Here is a 20994-nt window from a genome sequence, read left to right as displayed (position 1 = left end):
AAAAAGGAAAAACGCAAACATGCTACAGCTGGTATTTGTTGGTATTTAACCAGTATTTAACTGTCAAAGGGTCATTGGTTGATGGACGTTTTTATCAATCTCGTGGGGTCATATTAATGGATATTGTTCTGGACTCAGCGTTTCTGGACGAGCTTTTGTTTGCGGAAATCACAATTAGTGCGACAGCGATGTAATTTTCCTCACCAAGGACCGAGAATAAATGAAAAAAGCTGTAAGCAGTGTAATAAAGCTCACCAGCAATTAAGGTAAACTACTATATTTTAAATTATTATTTTATTCTATTTTACATTTTACTTAAGTATATCCATTATTTATTTTTTGTGAAAAATTTGGTAAGACCCCGAGTGATATAATCGGTGCGACAGTTCCGTTATGTTTGCCGTATATCCTTACAATACCATTGTTTTATCTGTTTGATTTACTATGGTATATAAGAATCGAGGAATATTGTAGCGAAATTATGCTTCCTTAATTAGATGATGTGTTTAGTACATCGCCAACCGGTGCCGTGTATGATATGGTCTATCCCTAGCGTATCTTTTTCTCGGAGTAGACTAAGTACAGCTGCATTGTTCTTGCTAGTTCATGTCGTTACTTTTGTTTTTCAAGAGAATGCAGTTATTTGTTTTTTATTGGGAGTTTTCTCGGACTATTGTATGCGGATAACGTTAAGTTATTAGTTGTAATAATTTCATATTACCGAATTATGACCATGTTAGTCTCAGGATGCTACTATAGGCCAAGTGTCTATAAATGCAACAGCACCTATTTAGCTTTGGAAATCTAAAATTGAACTACCACTGCCTGCTTCTCATGGCATGCTGTCTTTAACCCTGTACAGTTTAGGATTATAATTAATTAGCAACACAGGGAACGGCGGCGCTATACCCAATTGTCACGTCGGAAAGTGTCTCTCCTCGAAAGTGTCAAAAATGGTCTTGATGAATTTGAGAAAGACGGTGAAGAATTTTATATCAAGCTGAGCTGGGAAAGAGCTCGGAAATTTCCCATATTAATGTAAAAGAGAATGCTGGAAAGAAGTCATTGGCAGGAAGATGTAAATTGGAGGAAATAATTCAGAAATATCTAGAGGAATATTTCTTTGTCATGGCAAACTGGAATGCATTGATAGTGGTGTGAAGGAGTAGAAATGCAGTCAGGAACTTGGGTTGGACGAAGAAAATTACTAAAGGGAAAAGTCAGAAGAGTTTTGTTGGGGATATAAGGTGGGTGTTTAAGAAAAATATAGGTAACAGAGGTATTTGGTATAATAGTACAAAAGGGAGTTGTATTCAATGACATATGGAGAAGAGTCGAGCTTCCCAATTTCTGATATGGATGTGGACCGCAGTCTTTGTCAGGGATACTTGACCTCGCAGGAGTCCGAGGATTCTAGCAAGAGCCTACTGGATATATAGCATTTTATGATAATAGTTTCATACTTGCCCCTAGTATGACCAAGAAGCTGCCAATCTACCAAAAGGTAGGTAATGTGATTCCCAATTTTTTGTGTCAAGTCAGTTCTTCCATTTTCTCTTTTGAAAAATAAACTTTCTCACGGTACGATAACAATACTCATAGCAAATCATAAATAAGTTCCTAGAACCATCTAGTATGGTTGTCAATGTTTTACATTTGGTCCTGTAGATCCAACCCTTGCAGGAATCTTCTAGTTACATCCAATGTGCAAAGAATTGTGTTATTCAAGCTGAAGAGGATGCATGGCTCCTGCTTGACTGGTTGAATTCTATTTTGATTCTGTGACTTGTGTCTTTTTGTTTAACTCATAGGTTAAAAAAGGGTTTAGCACAACTTTTAAACAAGTTATGTGTCTATGCACTGCATGTAATATTGACATGATACTTGTTTCAAATATCAGTCAAAATGAGTAATCAAGACGAAGTACATACAATGGATCAAGGAGGAGTGATGGTCCCTTTCAGCATGGAATAAATAATAGGGTGCTTGGAGGCCCACATCCACAGGGACCTCTTAACTGAGGTGTATTTTGTACCCTCTCCCAGTTCCATCGGCTGGAGGGCTCATACCACAGGTTTAGCCGTGGAGCACTCACATTTTAAATCTGGATGTGGACTTGTGTTAATGAAATGTAACATCAGGTTCAAAAGGCTAGAGTGTTGAGACACTAAAAATGTGGGCACTTAGAAGAGTTAAGTGGGGTGTAAGCCAGGAGTTAGCGGATAGGGGAATTACAAGAAGGGTTCAGAAACCACAGATTATGGCATGGAAATATCAGGAAAAACAAGTTGTTTTAAGAACTTGAATATAGAGAGGGATAGCTTGAAAATAAATAGAATGCATTGAAAATGCACCAAATGGTGAAAATGGTGAAAATATAGTGAGACAAGAAGAAAAGTATGGAAGAGGCAAGGACATGCTTTTGTGTCGATGGTCAAAAATGTTAATGGCTAGTTAGAAGAAGGTGACAGAATTAATGATGCTGCCTGTTGTCTCTGTTTGTGTTGAATACTATACCAAGGAAATGAGGATGGCTGGGGAAAGTGTGGGATGAAGGAATTCAACTGTGATTTATACATTGGCATTAAGCCATTTATTAGCCTAGTGGTAGAATTATTGCATGTTATGGTGGATGAATGAGACTATTAAATAGGGAAATATGTTTTGTAAATGGAGCTGTAGGAGGCAGGGATGCAGACATTCATGTCTAATGTTGATTACCTCAAATTTAATCTATTTAAAATCTTACTTATTTGTTTTTGGTATTTTTTTCTTGAAGTTAGACTTTAAAAACTCATAAGCCTTTTATGTGAGACACTGCCTTGGCGTAATATGCAATGATTTCATTCCAGTGTCATCATCAATGGATCAAAAAAGTAATGCTGGAGATGGAGGAGATGCTGAGCATGTTGGCATTGCCGAAAATGCTCCAGGAGGCCATGGAGAAGAGAATGTAGTTATTCCTGGCCTAAGAGAAGATGCTTCACCCAATGGGGATGAAGTACGGGATGGGGGTCGCAGTGTCTCTGATCTTGTTGATGGAGTGAGATCTATGTTAAGTCCAGAAAGAGCCTCAACTTCTGGCAATGGATTTGTTGAAGTGATGGGAGATTCTTTCCCCAATAGTAATGGTCAAGAAGAATGCTTCAGGTCTGGTGAACATGCAGAGAGTAGTCTGAAACGAATGGAAGATTATCTTAATCAAGAGCGATTCACTGACGTCACTCTAATTGCTGGTATGCAAATTATTTTCAGCTGGTTGATGTTTGTTTAATTTAAAAAAAATACATTGCATATGATTGCCATGAAATTGGAAAATCTTTCTGTCTCTCACGACCTTTTGGATATCTAGATGTAAATTTTTCATTCCCATTGTCAGGAAACCGACGAATTCCAGCTCATCGGCTGGTGTTAAGCGCAGCATCTGAGTACTTTTCAGCAATGTTTACGGGAGCCCTGAAGGAAGCTGGCGAAGATGAGGTTACATTAGTTGACTTAGATCCAGATGCTTTGCAAACCCTGGTGCATTACTGCTACACAGGTGAGAATTGATGCAGCTTTGTGGAATTCCATTAAAATTCTTGCCTACTTTAGTTATAATAATGCATTGATTTGAAGACTATATTTTGATCAATCGATTATTTTTTAGCCATTGGTGGCCGTATAGTGTCCACATGGGATATCTCGTTTCCCTACTCCGAAAAAACCTAGTTATACAAAACATACTACTGCATATTTTAGGACTTCTAACCAGGTGCTTCATGTTTGTTGAACGGCATTTCAACAATCCTAATGATTTTCGTCAGTCAATTTATAGATAGTCTCGCTCCGCTCTCGCGTGGGAACTGGTCTTATATGTGAGAATTGAAACAACTGCTTTTTTTGAAAGAAAAAAAATCATCACTCTGTTATTTTTCAATAAGAAGGCAAAAATTTAGGGTCTTACCTACAAGATATACTACTACTACCATAAGAAATAACGGTATCCACCATTCTTGCAAATAGTATATTTATTTTGCAAAATTGCTGTCAGGAAAAATGGTCAAAATCACTCATCTCATAGTTTGACTTTTTAGGGCTCTTATTGTCTTCTAAATATGTACATATTTACTTATAGAAAAATTAAAAAACGTTATTTTCTTGATATTAGAATAAAACAAAGTTGTTGACCAGCACATGTCATGTACAGAGGCAACCGATGTTCCTCGCCAGCCGGCCTTCTACATGTAGAGCGAACATGCGACCCGAATTTTTCTATCCTTCTTTCGCTCACACACTAAGCACCTCTGCCCCTGGTTGAAACTTACCCTAGATCTATTCAGGAAACAATATCGTGCAAAAATGTAACTGAATTATTTCACATGGATAGACGTGATTTCATAGCAACTAGGATTGAGAAATTTTTTTTCACTACAATATTAAAGACACCTTTATTTTATCGATTGACACCACAAATAAGTTGTCTCGAAAAGAAAGATCTGACTTGAGCTATGGTTGTGGCCACATTGGGATAACTAGTCACCCCACACGGATAATAGGAATTCTCAAAGCCACTACACGTTTTTTTGGTTCCTATGCAATGGGATCACAAGTCACTCTTGTCTACTCCCAGCAGATGTTGTTACTAGTATCAATTCCAAACGTTTTAAACCTCTAATTTCACACTTTCTGAGCCTGGGGTAACGAGCTACCCCCAGTGGCTACCTTATTTAGCCAGCTAATTTATCCTCCTTTCGTTCTCAACCCACCCTCGTATATTATCTGTATAATGCCTGTCAATTTAGCTCATAGTCACATTCTATTAGAATCTTGTCATCAATTTTCAGTGAACAGTAAACCCTGAGGAACTTGATAGTTATGCCATTGACCTTTGAATTCATTCCATTATAGGATGGGTAGAGCTCAGAGAGGAGTGCGTTGAGACTCTGCTTGTGAGTGCCAGAATCTTACAGCTGCCTCCGGTTGTCTCTGCTTGTTGTTCTTTCCTGTTGAAGCAGCTCCACCCGTCCAATTGCATTGGAATACGCTTGTTTGCCGATGCTCAAAGTTGCCCTGGACTATGTGAAGCGGCTCATAAGTATACCTCGGTAGGTTATATTTTTAATTTAAAATTTGCATTTTGTCTCTTTTCCCTGCAACCTTTCGTAGATAATTGGTGGATTATTCTTTAAAGGGAAAATAAATCATTCAAAATCATTCTGTAAATTTTAGAGCTACAAACGATAAGTACTATTCATGTGAAATTAATGTGTGCTGTACCTGGTGATCATGCCAAACTTTTGAAACCAATGGTTGATCCAAGTAGAAATTTGATACATATGTATGTGTGAAGTTAGTGTTCTTCGTATGGCTATGTATCATAATTAGTCGTCAAAACCACCGAAAATATCATTATTTGAATGATTCTTATTACTAAATGACACATCCGGTATTAATTTGTCTTTATGGAAGAGTTCTGCCTCTGTTTACAAAAAAATGATTTCATGACATTCCATTATTTCAGGAACATTTTATGGAAGTAATTGCTAATCAGGAGTTTTTGCTTCTGCCAGCGGATGAAGTTGCAACACTCTTGGAGTCAGATGACCTTAATGTTCCATCAGAGGAAGTCATATTTCAAGTACGTTTTATTTTGTTTATAAGTTTCAGATGTTAGTTAGTAAGTCTTTATCTTGCTCACTGAATAGCACCATGTCTCATGGGTACTAATAAATGACTAGTCCTAAAAAAAGTTTCAGATTTGTAATTCGTTCGGAAAATACTTTGTTGAGAATGGCTTGGAGGGAAATATAAATATTTCCCAACAATTCTCCCCAAAAGTTTGAAACTTGTCGTATCTTCTGGTTGAAATAACATCTGAAGTAAATGTGTAGCCATATTCCAGGAGTGGCGTATGCATGGACCGTGATATAACTCACTGAATTCTTTTTATTCCCTACAGGCTTTGATGTCATGGCTGCACCATGATCCAGAAGTGAGATGTAAAGAAGCTAGTCGCTTACTTGGTCTTGTAAGACTACCTCTTCTCTCTCCTGCTGTGAGTACAAAATATCACTTGTTGATATTAAGCTTTTTGGTTTTTGACCTTTTTGTAGTAACAAAGTGATTTCCATCCCTCTTATCAGTTTATTGCTGACAATGTGGCAACAGAGCCTCTATTGGCCAAGGATGTGGAATGCCAGTCTTTAGTTATGGAGGCTTTAACATTCCATGCTCTCCCTGAACGTAGGCCCAAACTCATGCTGCAGCTCCATCCAAGGGCTCATCCACGCAAGGCTACCCTTGGAAAAGTGTATGCTATTGGCGGAATGGAGGCATATAAAGGTATGGTGATGACTAGTCTATGATTAATTTATTGCATTGGTGGTGAGAGCAGTGGAAGTTATACAATATGAGGATGTAATTTCATATTTGGTGTAGTGGATTTATTCTACAGAGGTTTTCCATCATTAAAATTTATTTAGCCAAATGGATTGTCATGAAAATATCAGAAATGGTACAGTAAAATCTCCTTATTAAGAACTTCACGGGACCGAAAAACTGGAGGTTTATTATGACAAACATTGTAAGAGAATTTCCTTTAGGAATCATCACAAAAAAACATACCTTGCCCAAATTCCTTGTCTCTTTGATCTCCTGTACTTATAGTCGTGCTGCGGAATAACTTCAGAATCATGTATATAATATAGGTCATTAAATTATGCACAAATACAGTAATAGAACAGTCAGTGAAAATGCTACACCTAACAGACATTCTTTCCCAGTCAAGTAAAAAAAATTGGTAATTTTAGCTGTTTCAGAGCTCAATATCTCTGTTAATATGTTCCGTTTAAAATATTTTTTCTTCGCAACCTTCGCTTGTGTAATTAAGTTGAAAATTATAGCTTTGCTGAGTTGAAAATTATGGAAAATATCCAGAATAATTATGTATTTAAAATTTCTTTGTTCAATCTTCGAAATTCCAGTTATTTGAACTCTAGCCACATACATATTTGCTAATTCCCTACAAAATTCCTTGCTGGAGTCTTTAAAATTTCCCTAGTTGTTGATATAACTGTTATTTGAATGTCATTTATTTAGGGGAGACAAGCATTGAATGTTATGATCCAAGGAGCAACACATGGTCTCATATTGCTCGTATGCCTGGTCGAAGACTTCAGTTTGGAGTTGCTTTGATGGAAGGAGTCCTTCATCCTAAAGGCTCATCATCATCTTCTTCATCATCTGCCAATCAATCTACTGCATCATCATCATCACATTCAAATGGTAGGCCAGAAAATTACATTTTTATATTGTCAGTTGTAAATAAATATTTATGCCCGTTTTCTTCATTGTCTGCAGGAATTCATGGGTCAGCCATTTAGAAGTATTTTTTTTGGGTTGGCATGATGTGTTTGGATTCACTATTAATGTACTCCTTTGTTATATTTTGTGTTAATAATGGAGTAATGTCTGCGTGAGATATGGTATTATTTCTGATTGCCCTCAAATGTGAAGATGTCATTCACTGGTTCTCCTTACCAGTAAACTATGTATTATATATATAAACTATGTATGCAGAATAGCTCTCAAGCAGCTGGCTACTTAAGTACATTCTCGAAAATTGGGGGTTATGGCTTTCTCACCCCCCTTTTATTGTCCCTGCCCCTAACCACGCTTGTTAAACAACTCACATGTGTCATTCAGCTGATGGGAATTCCCCAGTTACCTTCTTGATTTCCTTTTTTGGAGCAAAATTTGAGCTATACCGTCATTGACATATTCACATTGGGAAAAAATATTAGAGAAATTAAAATTTATACATTTTCATTCTCTTTGCCTCAGAGCAGTATGTAAAGAACTGATGATCATGCAGAGCTCATTTTCATTTCAAATTGTAGAAAATTTCATGTTTTACTATTTCATGTAATCTCTTTCTTGGCAGGCTCAGCATCTTCAAATGCTGGATGTTCCTCTAGTAGTGCCTCATCAGGTGGCAAAAGGTGGTTGTATGTAGTTGGAGGACGAGACAATTTCAAGACTCTTAACACCGTGGAAGCATTTGATTTGGACTCAAATGTAGTTGTAACCCTCCCACCAATGTCCACTCATCGTCATGGCCTGGGTTAGTGCATTGAAATTGAAACAAAGTTGTTTCTATAATTTTTGTATCTTTTTCTGTATTTTTTTCAATGCAAAATTTTATTTGTCAAGGTGTGGGTGTGTTGGGTGGTGCTCTGTATGGAGTTGGAGGCCATGATGGATGGTCATATCTCAACACGGTGGAGCGTTGGGACCCAGTTGGCCGCCAGTGGAGCTATGTAGCTCCCATGGCAACTCAACGATCAACAGTTGGTGTTGCTGTGCTGCATGGCAAGTAAGTAACCAATGTCATGGAATCATTTTTATTCCTGTTCTGGCTTATTGGAATACCTGTTAGCTATACATATTTAGGTGGCTGATTGATTTGCTGATAATGAGCTCTTTCATCAATTTTTTAACATTTCATTGGTCATTGTTAAATTTAAGTATGTATTCTACTGGTTATAGTAGGTTTTCATGGAGCATTTAAGAATTAAGAAGTTTGAATCATATTTCCAGTTAAAAGTGAAATGCATATCTTTAGTAGACATTTTAAAAGCGAGAACACTGCATAATAGTGAATGGTATTAAAGGTCTGCTTATTTTCTATTTTAAAGTTTTGGTAACAGAAAATGAAGTAGTTGGGTCATATACTTATGTGCTGTGGTACCTCAGTAGTTATGTTTTTGAGGTAAGAGAGAAAACTATGTTATTCTACACCAAATTTTTTAAAAATATTTCCCGTTCTGTGTATCTGACTTCATATATTGATGAACGAAGAGAGGATAACTATGAAGTTTTTTTATGATAAATAATAACCATATTATTGGGTAGGTTGTATGCTGTTGGTGGAAGAGATGGAAGCTCTTGCCTCAGATCAGTAGAAAGATTTGATGCTTATGTCAACCGCTGGTGTTCAGTTGCACCATTAGCAAGGAGGCGTGGAGGAGTAGTGGCCGTTGCAGCACCTGAGCATGGTGCCATCTATGCCCTTGGTGGCCATGATGCACCAGCTTCCAAACCTGCCGCTGCAAGATATCAGTGTGTTGAGAGGTATGTCTATACTAGGTATATTTACAAGAAATATGTTTACACGTGGCAGATGAATTCATGTATGTAAAACCTTTTGGTAATTAGTTAAACTTTTTATTTTTTTCTGTTTTCTCTCATGGTAATTTTATACCTAAAAAATGAAATATGGGCTTATTTATCCCACCACCTCTAATTTAAAAAATGTTGCAGGTGGTGATTGTTTAATACATGCAAAACTTTAAAACAGGCACTCATAGCCTCACACCAAGGTGGCCATGACGGCAGCCGGAACCAGAATGACGTCACTCAGGATTTTCCCAGCATTCATACTTAGCCGTTGCATTTTCGCATGCTTGATAAAGCGACGGACTGTGGTTAACTTAGGGGGATCGCAAAAAATAGATATCGTCATTTAAAAATCTAAAAGCGTGAAATGAATACATCCTCCAGGAGTAATAATCTTTCGATTTAGGCAATAAAAAAATAATAGGAAACCACCCTATTATCGATTCAAATTTTTTTGGCAGCTTTTTAATGTTTTATTAATATTTTCCACTAATTTATATTTTTATTCCCAGGTATGACCCTCGAATAGATGCTTGGATGAGTGTTGCACCTTTAAGTGTTGGACGGGATGCTATGGGAGCATGCATGTTGGGAGATTTGGTCCTTGCAGTTGGTGGTTATGATGGATCTTCCTACTTGCCGTTAGTGGAAGCCTATGATCCTCACAACAATTCATGGCAACGGGTAAGCTCTTAAGTTTTAAGAAACACTGGTGTTACTCATGATGTTTAAATGTCATATATGAGGTTTAATTTTACATCAGTGGCAAACAATGACAAAAACAATAACTTGAGATAAGTTTCACAGTAGAACTGTGATAAAATGAATATGAGTACAATGAAATTTCTCAGTGATGCAAAGTTTTCGAAGGTCCTGATGAAAATTGCAGGTAAGAAAATAGGGAGGTGTGGTTATTATAAAATTTTTCAGTTACAGACATTAATTATTTCTCATATCTGGCGAAGAATGCAGCGGTGATTGGCAATGAGTCGAGGGAAGAGTGAGCATAGGGGAAAACTTGGAAAGGAAAGCAAACCCAGACGTTTGCTTCTCTGAAACCAACAACTGGTTCAAGCTGGGACACCATATCTGCTTTAAGTTATCTCATGAATCGCCCATAATTTACCCAGACAAGTGTGTTTACTTATTGTTTAGCCCTTATTTTGTTCTTTGTAGGAATGCGAACTCAAATTTCAGTAGCCAGTGACCAATTAGTGCCGAAAATACCATCACATTGGAAGGCAGTGAGTCATCACACCTATTCAAATTTGCCTATTCCAATCGCTGCCTCAGTCAAATTCTGCAGTTGCACAACTAATGAAAGGAACACTGAATGATGGTCTATACTGCTCTGAATAATTCTTTACAAGTTAATGAGAAGGCGTTGAATGTTAATTAGTTCTGTTGGAGTAATTGAGAGTAGGGTAGTTTCCTTCATCAAAGAAAACAAAAGGCATTGATTGCGATTCGTTACCTGCCATTAGTGTTTTCATAATACACAAATTATTTGATTTTAGAAATCCCAGTTTAGACGAATGTGAATGGTTAATTTTAACCTCTTTTGAAAAAGGCCAGATTGGTGCCGCTCCACGTGACGACACCAGGGCCTAGATGGTATACGAGCAGTCAGGAGTTTTACATAGTCTGAGATTACCAATGCATGCATGAGGCACAGAGCTCAGGGAAACATTTCTGAATAATAACCTATTAAAATTGCCTATGGTAGGGAAGTTTCCTTTGTTTGATAGGGTATTAATAATCCTTATTTAAGCCAAGCTCTACCTGCTAGCAGGTTACTCTGGTATCTACTAGCAGCCTGCACTGTAGCGGTGCTCATAGCCTTGCCCAAGGTGGCCTCACACGGTGGCAGCCAGAACCAGAATGATGTCACACAGGCTTTTCCCAGTGTTCATACTTAGCTGTAGCATTTTCGCATGCTTGAAAATTTTCACTTTTCAGTTAATCGTGAAAAATATATATAGTCATTTACAAATTTAAAAGTGTGAAATTCTTACTCCAGGAGTAATAATCTTTTGATTTAAGCAATTAAAAAAAAATAGGAAACCACCCTAATAAATTACAAGCTATGACATCATGGAAAATTAGGTGAAAAAAAATAAGCTTTGCAAGTACAGATTCCACTACTGCATAGTGCCCCTTACTCTACTTTTCACATCACTTGAATTTTGTTATATCAAGGTTTTACTGTAATTAACTGTAACGTAAAGCAATTCAAAAGCTACTGGTATCGAAGGGGACTTACTTTGAAGAGGTGGTATAGTTAAGAATCTATGTCATGAAAGTATGTGCGCAGTTCTTGCAGAATTGTCTGGTTAGTATGAGAGATCAAGCTATACAACTATATGACCAATCCAAGGAATACCATCATCCGTTGTATCTCAATAACCAAGAGAGAATCTCTGGTGACAATTGGAGGTGGAAAGACCTTACAGATGTGGAGTCTGGAGTGTATTATGCCCTGGAGTAACATTTAATGTGCCAAGGCAACCACTTAGGGCGATTCTTCACCAAAATGGCCACCTCTCCTGGCACTGGTTGGAAAGGTCAGAATTCTGCACCGAAAGACCTCATCCTAGTCCCCTATCCTCGTCTCTGACTACCAGCTTATGCTTATACATGGCTTAAGGTAGATGAACGTACCATTGAAATCTGTTAAATGCTAAAATTTAGAGATGTAGTGCTCATTCATATGCTTACCAATTATGGTAGACAGTTCCTTGAATCATTTGAAGCTCTTGACCCAGATTGGTAATAATGCTCTGCAATAATTTTGTAATTTTGCAAAATGTTGTATAGGTATAACTTTTCTTGCTCCATTCAGGCCCTCATCTGTGACCCCTCCCTATCCCACGTATAGTCCATCCTAACTCTCCATCCCTTTCATTGTTTGATGATAACCTTCTTTATAGGACATGTGTAATAGTTTTCATTGGATTATTCTCACTGCTCACTGGGTATTTTACATTGAAACCCAAAATATATGCGTGGATTAATATAGTTTCTGTGAAATGGTGTAGTGCATATATGGTTTCTCATCATTCTGAACATATTCCATCAAGTTATGCCAGATTTGATTCTCTCTGGCAGTTGGATTCCTTATTCAACACATGTTCCCCATTGGTCATCCATGTCCATTAGAGACCGTGAAGTTTCTACAAAATGTGGACGTGGGAGCATGGGCAAAAATATGCCATTAGATCCAACCAAAAGGTTAGTTAGATTTCAAGGAGCTTGCTTGTTGAGGATAGTGCATGTCAATTACTGAGCCATTATGCAAGTGAATTTCCTGTTATAGAATTTGGAGTGTACTTCCATTTCTTATCCTGCTTCTGGTTTCCATGCAATACCTGTCTACCAGATGATCACCAGATTTCACTAGAAATAGCCTGAAATTTAGCTCAGGTTTGAGGTCGGTAGCCCTAGTCTAAAATCTATTATTATCCTGTACTAAAGGACTTGTTGTGTATGGAACTTGGATGTAGGGAAGAGTCAATTTCATTCTTTTACCCCGAAATAGGAATTTTGAAGTACATATATTGTCTCTCATTGGCATTTTTACCGCCTTCTTTTCTTTTGTCCACAAAATGAGAGTAGAGCTTCCATTTTTGTTTCAATGAAGGAATTTAAGTCCTTATTACACAAACACGACTATGAACGTGTAAGAATTTAATCACATTGTAATTTGAATTCTATTAATGTAATTAAGCGTTGCTAGAGGAGTGGCAGTGGACTTGAAGAGTAATTCATTCCGATATTTAGCGTTCATGGCCTGAAATGTATTCAGAATATGTAAAAAGTATGCTGGCAGACTTGATCAGCTGAATCACCTCTACGAAATATTTTGATTTAACTGCTAATCTCTCGTGTAATTTAAAAGAGTTGCTTAATTTGTTTTTGCATTTGACGAGGAATTGGTGGAGGAGGTTTAATACTATGTACGTGGTAAATTATTCGCGTTTTAGCGATGCATTTTCTAAATTTGCAGACTTGTTAACATATATGTTTTTGAGGATGTGGTTGATTATAGGCTGGTACAAATCACTCGTGTGGTGTGCCAAATGTCAGCACATTCCATTGTCTCATTGGTCACTTCATCATAAATGTCACCTATAATTTAAAAATATAAAGCTTTAAGTAAAACCTGTCTTAATTCAAATTTGATGTATTAATGAAAGTTATGTTACCTTGTTAAAACATTTATGTGTAAAAAATTAGAGCACACTCAGGGGCGGATCCAGGATTTTTTTCTGGGAGGGGCACAACGATACCTCGTGATACAAAACGAACGCAATCATAATGGGACCGTATTAAAAATCTTGCGTATTTTTGAGGGTCTGGGGGGGGCACGTGCCCCCGTGCCCCCCCCCCTGGATCCGCCTATGAGCACACTCCCTATTATCTGGGCTAATGATGGGGAGAGACGGCACGATTAATTAGAAAACACGGATAACCCAAACTTTCACTTTAATGTAATGTCATATTCATAATTTACATAAAACTTTTAATATATTATTTTTTATGCAGTTATTCTGTTATTTTAGAGTGCATCCCGAACTCATTGAGAGCTTTCTTCACCATTTCGCGATCTTTTTAGAGGCGATAACATGGATGTACTCGTATTAGTAATGTTCCTTGTAAGGCATGGTTTTCCCAACCGCACATCCGTGGCTTTGTGATCACGGATACAGAAAAGTGGTTTGCACGAATGCTTCAAAACCACTGCTCGATGTCGGAAACTCCACTGTCAGGCACCACGCCACGTAGTCACGTCTCGCACAAGTTGCCCAGGTTGCAACAGCTGCGGGACGTGTATCCGTGATCACGGAGCGTGGTCGCACGCTGTGAGGCTTGGAAAACAGGAACACGGTGCTCCAATGCAGCTAGATTGCTTTCGTTCTAAGAAGGGGATACTAACGGAAATAATAAGCCCGGTGTATCCTAGCATTAATTCAGAAATTTCGGTGATTTTGCGTCCGATTTTTAATAAAGATCGCGGAAAATATTGTGCGAGAGTGCACGGATATGCACGGATAATCCGCAACACGGATATACCGCAGCTGGATAATCGGTATTCTGCTGTATTTGGATTTGCTGCAGCCTCTGTTTATCCCTCCCAAGTAATCCTGCTAATTTTCTAATTATCATTCCTAAACCACTTGGACTTTCCCCATAATTATTGATTAAAATTTCTCAGTATTTTTTGTTTTCAAAGTCTGCTGAAAAATTCTGACATCTGATTGTGATGCGATATTTTAGATCAAAAATTGAAACGTCTAAAGTTGGATTCATGTGCACACTAAACTAAGTGAAACTGCGTGAATAGTTGGCGAGAGCCCATCATATGCTTCTTATGCATGCATTTGCGTGAATATGAGCGATCAAAATTGGAGGAGGCCCAACTTCCTTCATATGGCAATCATGACAGTGACATAAAGAATTGATAAAAGGAAAGAATCCTGCAGCCTATTTCTAATCCACTGCATATGCATTGTACGGTATTATACGATTGCTTTACAGTATTTCCTGTCTAAATTTCATTTGGAATGTTCAAAAACAATGGTGAACATTCCGATTTTACTTCGATTTCACTAAATTTTATCGCAGTGATCTGTGAGAGCATATATAGTGATTATTGTTTGCAAACATAGGGAAAACAACCTTTATAAAGGGCAAAAGCTTAAAGCTAATTTCTATTGTTGTTACGTATCGCATGCCCTTGCATGGATCGCTTATTATTTTCTCATTTTTACTATCCGCCACTAGAGGTCAGCATATTCATTTCTCGTTTGAGCTGTCGTCGCTTACGCTTCCTTGTGAACGTTTTGAGTGTCACCCATGTACGCTTTGTGTAGTTTCGCTTGATTTTGCGTGCATGAGAATCCAGCTTAAGAGTAATGGCCAATTGAAATATTTGATATGGCATAAAAAATACACCCTTTTCCCAAAGTAATAGCCCAAAAAAACAACTTACTGATAGTTATACAAAGGTGATTCTTTCCTGAGACTTATGTAATACCGAACAAAAAGCATATGGGTTGTCCAGTACATACTCCTAAGCATTATGACTGGCTGTAATGTATCTTATGTTGGCTGTGAAACATACTTAGATACTCAAGTTGATATTAAATATTTACTGCATTTTTATTGATTGATTTCTGTTGACAATTCTGTCATCACCAATTTTGGCTTGTTTGCTGTATGAAACTTCTAAGATTGGCTGACATCCCTTATTGCATTGCCTATTTTTTGAATTCCCTAGTTTACTAGTACCTACATTTACGTGATGTAGTAGGAATTGGCTTCCCAGTTTACTTCATGATAAGTAGCTGACAGCTGTGATGATTTTCTATTTTTTTTCCTGTGGGCCTTTCTTATGTTACATGGGTCCTGTAATATTTTGTAATACTGTCAGATAGGTACGTCATACATTTTTTTATGGTTTTTGTTGGTGTGTTGCTCATTATTCATTAAAATCTGACAACCTTCATCATTATTACCGTATTAATTTTGCTACTCAACTGACTAATTTCTAAGTTTCCTCCTTGCACTTAAGTTTAAGATGGCATTAAATTATTTTATTCTTAAATATCTGTATTTTTAATGTGAATGAGGTAACAAATCTTGCTGCATGCATCTTCGTTTTTAAATCTCTCTTTCATTGAAGTGAAATTGAAATAGAGAGTATCGTACATATTGATTGGGTCAGTTATTGATTCAATGAAAGTTTTTCCTTGTGACGTGTATGGAATTAAGAGACTGAGGTTGAAATATATCTTTCGCTAAGTGAATGAGTGTGTCATTAGTTTTCTTCAGGTGTACGTGAGTTTAAAATTACCATGATTTACTTAAATTGGAGTGATTATTTTCATGAAAGCTTTAATTTTTTCCTATTGTGGCAATGATCTTGATCATCATCAGTATAAATGTTTGAATTACCTCTTTACCTGCATTACCACAGTTTTCATGAGTAGAACATTCCGGTTTAAATTTGTTCACCCCCACAATTTCCATTGGTTTTGTTTTTCTGAGTTCTCTTAGTTTGCTTGTTGTTTTTTCCCAGTTGTTGCCTTCTGAACAAGTTCAGTTATTTAATTCTGTTTGCATGTTGTAAATCTATGAGGAGATAAATGTCATGTGTGAATTTTTTAAATTAGGCTTAGAAAACAACAGCATATAGCAGTAAGATTTCACAGAAAAAATACAATCAAATTTTGAAAATATACTTTCAGGGGGTTAATTGATCCAGGTGAAATGATAGCTTACCAAAAATGTTGCTCTTTGGAGTGCATTTTTCACTCAGTTGATCAATTTGAAGTTTAAATATACCCTTTTTTTCAATGCAGATATATGCGTCTGATGCTGATAACACTTCTTTACTTTTCAGATGGCATCATTGAGCACTGGAAGAGCAGGAGCTTGTGTAGTTGTGTTGGAGAATTAAGAGCATTTAATGTTTGCATAGGGCACTAATCAGAATCAGTGTGGCTTATTGTATATCCTTAATAAGCAATCTTAGCATTGATAATAATTTTTTAAATTACTTGCAAGATTTTGAACGTGAAGTATCAAATTATTAATTTTCTTTTATGTCATTGGTAAGTTATGCATTTCTGTTAGTTATCTGAGAGCATTCCTAGGCATATATTTTTTAATGCTGTGATAATACTTTAGAACATTCCATTTTTTCAATTACCAACTTTCTGCATAGTTTTCCTTTTTATAATGCTTTTATTAATTTTTTATTATATGTTATACATTTAATTTGAGTGGATATTAATGTTCATGTATTTCCTAAAAGGTCCATGTGTTATTTTGTGTACTATTGAGCTAGTATACAAGCATGTAATGAAAATAGCAATTTGACGTGATAAAAGAAACCGCAATGGTTTACAGAATGTGATCAAGGAAAGTATTAACTAATGTTATGGAAGAAATCATGCTCATAAATGCATTGACACACTCATTATTTATTCCACCATGTTCTGGCACATTTTATCTTTATATATTAGTAGGTCATCAGGAAAAAATTAGGACAACTTTGAAAGAAGAGTATTTTTAAAATCTTGATATACCCATATTTAAATTTGGAAATAAGCCATATTTTTGGAGCAATAATAATGACTAATAGTTAAAGAAACAATATGTCTGATGATTGCTGTTGATCAGTGAAACATGTATTTGAATTATTCTTGTTGTTGTGTTATTAAATTATGTATTTATGAAAAGAAATGAAATTTTAATGTGAAGTGTGGACAAATTGAAATAAAATGGGTTTGTCTAGAAACTATGCCTCTGATTCCAGATTTGCATGATGATACTATGTATCTTTTCATATGTTATAAGTCCTTCATCAGCGTTGTAAATTATTTTTATCTGCATTACCTTCATTCCTGTGTTGACCTCTATATGGTTATTCACTGATAATAATTACGGTTAAGAAGGAAGGCTACATCATACATTACTTGTCTGAAGGCAGTAGTGGCTGGTCATGTTACTTTGAAGTATGTATTTCTGTTTACCTCACTGTTTCACACTTCAGCCAATGCTAGTCCCAGCTGATTCTCTAGTGGTAACCTTCACTTGTGCAGTCTGAGTCATGTACAGACTATGAATGATCTACGTCTTCAAAAATGTCTATATTAACGTAATCCACTCTTCAGATGCAATTTCAAAATCAAGGAAGCATGTAAATGTGTCTGAGATCATTCAAAATTCCTCTCCAATTTCTCGTCGCTATCAATTCAAGGCATGACTTTCTTTCCCATAGTCGCAACCGATCATCATCCGAAAACATAATTATTTGCCCTCGCCTCAATTTGTCCATTAATAATCCTCGGTTTCTCTTTAGCTACTGCTATTAGGTTAACAGTCCTGTGGTTTATTCATGCAATGGCTTTTTTATTTTATGGAAGTTAAGTTCTTAATGATAAATTCATCATTAGTCATTAGCAGATGTTATGACATGTAACTACATACTCATATAGAAAAATGGAATTTTGGAGGATGGGTTCCCATGGCCTAGTACTGCATGCTAGGCAGATTCATTGCTGGTAGGTGCCACTAGGGAATAAAATTCATGGGATTAATGCCGCCAAACCCCCAGCAAGGTGCCTGACACCCAGTTTAGTGACTAATGGTGCCATTCTTTCAAGACATGCCACTCCTTTATTCTTTTGGGGGAGTTGAAGTGTAGGATGGAAAAATGGTAATCCACATGATGATGTCACATGAAAAACTATTGGAATGTATGTGGGAAACTACTAAATATCTTTTCCCCAGAAAATGTGTTGCTGAATCATATGACCCTCATAAACTCATCTTATGGGACCTCTCCCTTATGGGTAGGTGTCTTCAACACTACACTGGTGTTTTATACACCTCTTGCAAAACATACGCAGGGCATCATTTTGACATAAAGAATTGTGATGCCTCTTAAATCTGAATTTTGGATCGCCTCTCATATTGGCTTCCATAAGCAGAATTGCATTTCCCAATCATATTACTTCGGCATTTTGGTTTAAGTCCTGCATCAAATGCTGTTGGAATGCTCGAGGACTTATGTGTCATGGAGGGAAATAAATTCTCAAATGGATGACAACTAAGCAGCAGAATTGTATCAAAAACAATTTTATTAGAGAGGAGATCAATGATCGAATTAATCAGAATTAGTACATTGAGTTATAGAAACAGAATGCGGATTTCTGAAGTACCCTCGGCTACCACTTAGGGGCTGTGTTGAGAGCAGTGGAAGCACAGGAACAAATGGTCCCTTGGAGACAATAGTTGTTGAGCTCATGTGTTCATTATCATATGTTTAAGTTGAGGACTTGATTACTTTAAAGTTTAAAATGAAACAACTTCAACAACGCACATAACCAATACAGCATTAAGTTGCATCTTGCCCTTGTCTTAACACGTCTGAAATGCTTTTGTCACACTGAATTATGGAATATTTGCACCACTTTCTGAACGACTAAGATATGATGGTGGTACCTGGGGCACAGCCAGGAATTAAGGCTGGGGGGGGGGGGGGGTTTCGGTGCAATTAATACCAGGGTGTGTGGAGGTATGGCATACCCACCAGGATAAGCGATGGGTGTGAGACTATTAAATTGCGGAATTTTAAGATAAACGGTTCAAAATGGTGAGTTTTACAGCTTTCTGAGGGATATTTTATTAATCCTTACACTATTCTATTAGTAATATCAATCCTATTAAGTAAAATGGATTAAATCTAAATATTTCTTTGAGCTCTTGGGGGGGGGGGGGGGGGGTTTAACCCCCAAACCCCCCCCCCCCTCGCTGCACCACTGGGTGGTACGATATGCTACACTCATGCTGTATAGGGAAGAAACAGCATTAGATAAAATAATAATACATGATATAAGGCATAAAAATATTTTAATATTTAAAAATCAACTAAAAATGAATAATATTTCAAATTAGTCACTAAAAATAATATTAATAATGTACCAATAATTATAGATGTGTAGTTTAAATTTAATTTGGAATGAAAGTTGAACATAGATACATACATAATATTGCTTATACATAAGTGATGTTTACTAAATTAGAACAGAAACTCCTTCATGATGGAGCAACCATGATTTGACTTTATTCTTCTTTCCATAAGCATAATTTCCCAGTCTCCCACTGCTGGGTAAAACTCGATGACAAGGAACAACAATTTGAAAAGGATTATTTGCCATAGCTGATCCAACAGCTCGAGCAGCTCCTGAGTGAAACAAGCAGTGATAATGATGTGTCTCCAAATGAATATGTAAATAAGATCAATAGGTATTAAGTACTACATCATAAATTGCTCACCAGGGCTTCCAGCCATTTTAGCCAAATCTTTGTATGAAACGGTGCTGCCAAGTCCAACCTGTTGGGCCAATGTTATCCAAACTCGGCCATGAAATTTATCTGCCAAATGAGTACAGAAATGTATCTCAGAATAAACACACGAGTTTAAGCTTCATATCTGAATTTTGTGGTAGATGGAATATTCTGTACCTGTAGCTACTGTGGGGCATAACTCAGGTAATTGCAAAGATGAAATCATTTGTGGTTCCGAGAAGTATAGTGAGAGCCAAGCTACACAGTCGTTGATGATGGGATAATGTTTTTCCAACTGCTTTGGATCCATATCATGTTTAACTGATTTACATTTTCTGCCAAAAGAAAAACAAATAATAATTTAAGGTCAGACCTTAATTTCTTATACCAAATCGATAGCATTGGTTGTTTGATAAAAACAAGCTGCGGGAAAACTATTCTTTCGTGGCACACAACAATAAAACAATCCATTGATTTGCCGATTTCGCCTGATTTTCTCGTAAAAGTACTAGGCTGAAAATAATACAAGATGTCTTCTAATGCTACAAGTCATACCTTAATATAAAATTGAGCGCAAATTTTAATTCATGTAGTCTTACCCTGCAATCACATCGAAGTTTGAATCGTCTATCGCATCACTTTGTGAGACTGAATGAAGACCCTTCGTACATGATTTAATTATCATGCTCCCAATGGGTGAGGATATATAAACAGAACTTAAATCACAACTTAGATGCTTGGTCATGAGTACTGTAAAGCAATTAGTCTGGTCAAGGTTGTATGATAAAGGCATAAATACTCTATAGATAAAGGATTCTCATTACCACTTCTTCACTGAAAATACGCGGCCTCGCAGAAACAAAAACGCAATGAAATATCGTATGGGAGCACGAGCGACTTTGGCGGCATATTCAATAATGATTGAATGTGATCATTTTAAATCATTTAAAATGTCACGGATATGTGGTGGCTTTT

At 36.8% G+C, this 20994-nt stretch overlaps 2 protein-coding genes across 4 annotated transcripts; one reads left to right on the top strand and one right to left on the bottom strand.

Moving 5' to 3' along the window:
* Positions 1-58: 58 nt before the first annotated feature.
* LOC124166196 (kelch-like protein 5) lies at positions 59-17464 on the top strand. Of its 2 annotated transcripts, XR_006866427.1 has the most exons (14): positions 59-266; positions 2853-3236; positions 3380-3541; positions 4891-5087; positions 5504-5620; positions 5942-6037; positions 6126-6324; positions 7081-7266; positions 7925-8104; positions 8194-8356; positions 8896-9114; positions 9672-9843; positions 12268-12390; positions 16565-17464. XR_006866427.1 is itself a non-coding variant. In XM_046543798.1 (13 exons), the coding sequence occupies exons 2-13, from the start codon at positions 2864-2866 to the stop codon at positions 16619-16621; spliced, it is 2121 nt and encodes a 706-aa protein (XP_046399754.1). In that variant the 5' UTR covers positions 59-266; positions 2853-2863; the 3' UTR covers positions 16622-17464. The 2 variants fall into 2 exon arrangements, 1 of the variants encoding a protein (XP_046399754.1); XM_046543798.1 differs by lacking the exon at positions 12268-12390.
* Positions 17465-19659: 2195 nt separating this feature from the next.
* LOC124153309 (methylated-DNA--protein-cysteine methyltransferase-like) lies at positions 19660-20888 on the bottom strand. Of its 2 annotated transcripts, XM_046526411.1 has the most exons (5): positions 20844-20888; positions 20619-20769; positions 20197-20354; positions 20008-20106; positions 19660-19915 (listed from the first exon to the last, which is right to left on the bottom strand). In XM_046526411.1, exons 2-5 carry the CDS (start codon positions 20762-20764, stop codon positions 19746-19748), a joined length of 573 nt encoding a protein of 190 aa, XP_046382367.1. In that variant the 5' UTR covers positions 20765-20769; positions 20844-20888; the 3' UTR covers positions 19660-19745. The 2 variants fall into 2 exon arrangements, with proteins under 2 accessions (XP_046382367.1, XP_046382361.1); XM_046526405.1 differs by having other exon boundaries at positions 20619-20878.
* Between the last annotated feature and the right edge of the window lie 106 nt (positions 20889-20994).

Source organism: Ischnura elegans, chromosome 1, assembly GCF_921293095.1.
Source record: "Ischnura elegans chromosome 1, ioIscEleg1.1, whole genome shotgun sequence".
NCBI classification, from domain to species: Eukaryota; Metazoa; Arthropoda; class Insecta; order Odonata; family Coenagrionidae; genus Ischnura; species Ischnura elegans.
The sequence above is the reverse complement of the archived record's forward strand: the minus strand, read 5'-3'. Positions and strand labels throughout refer to the sequence as shown.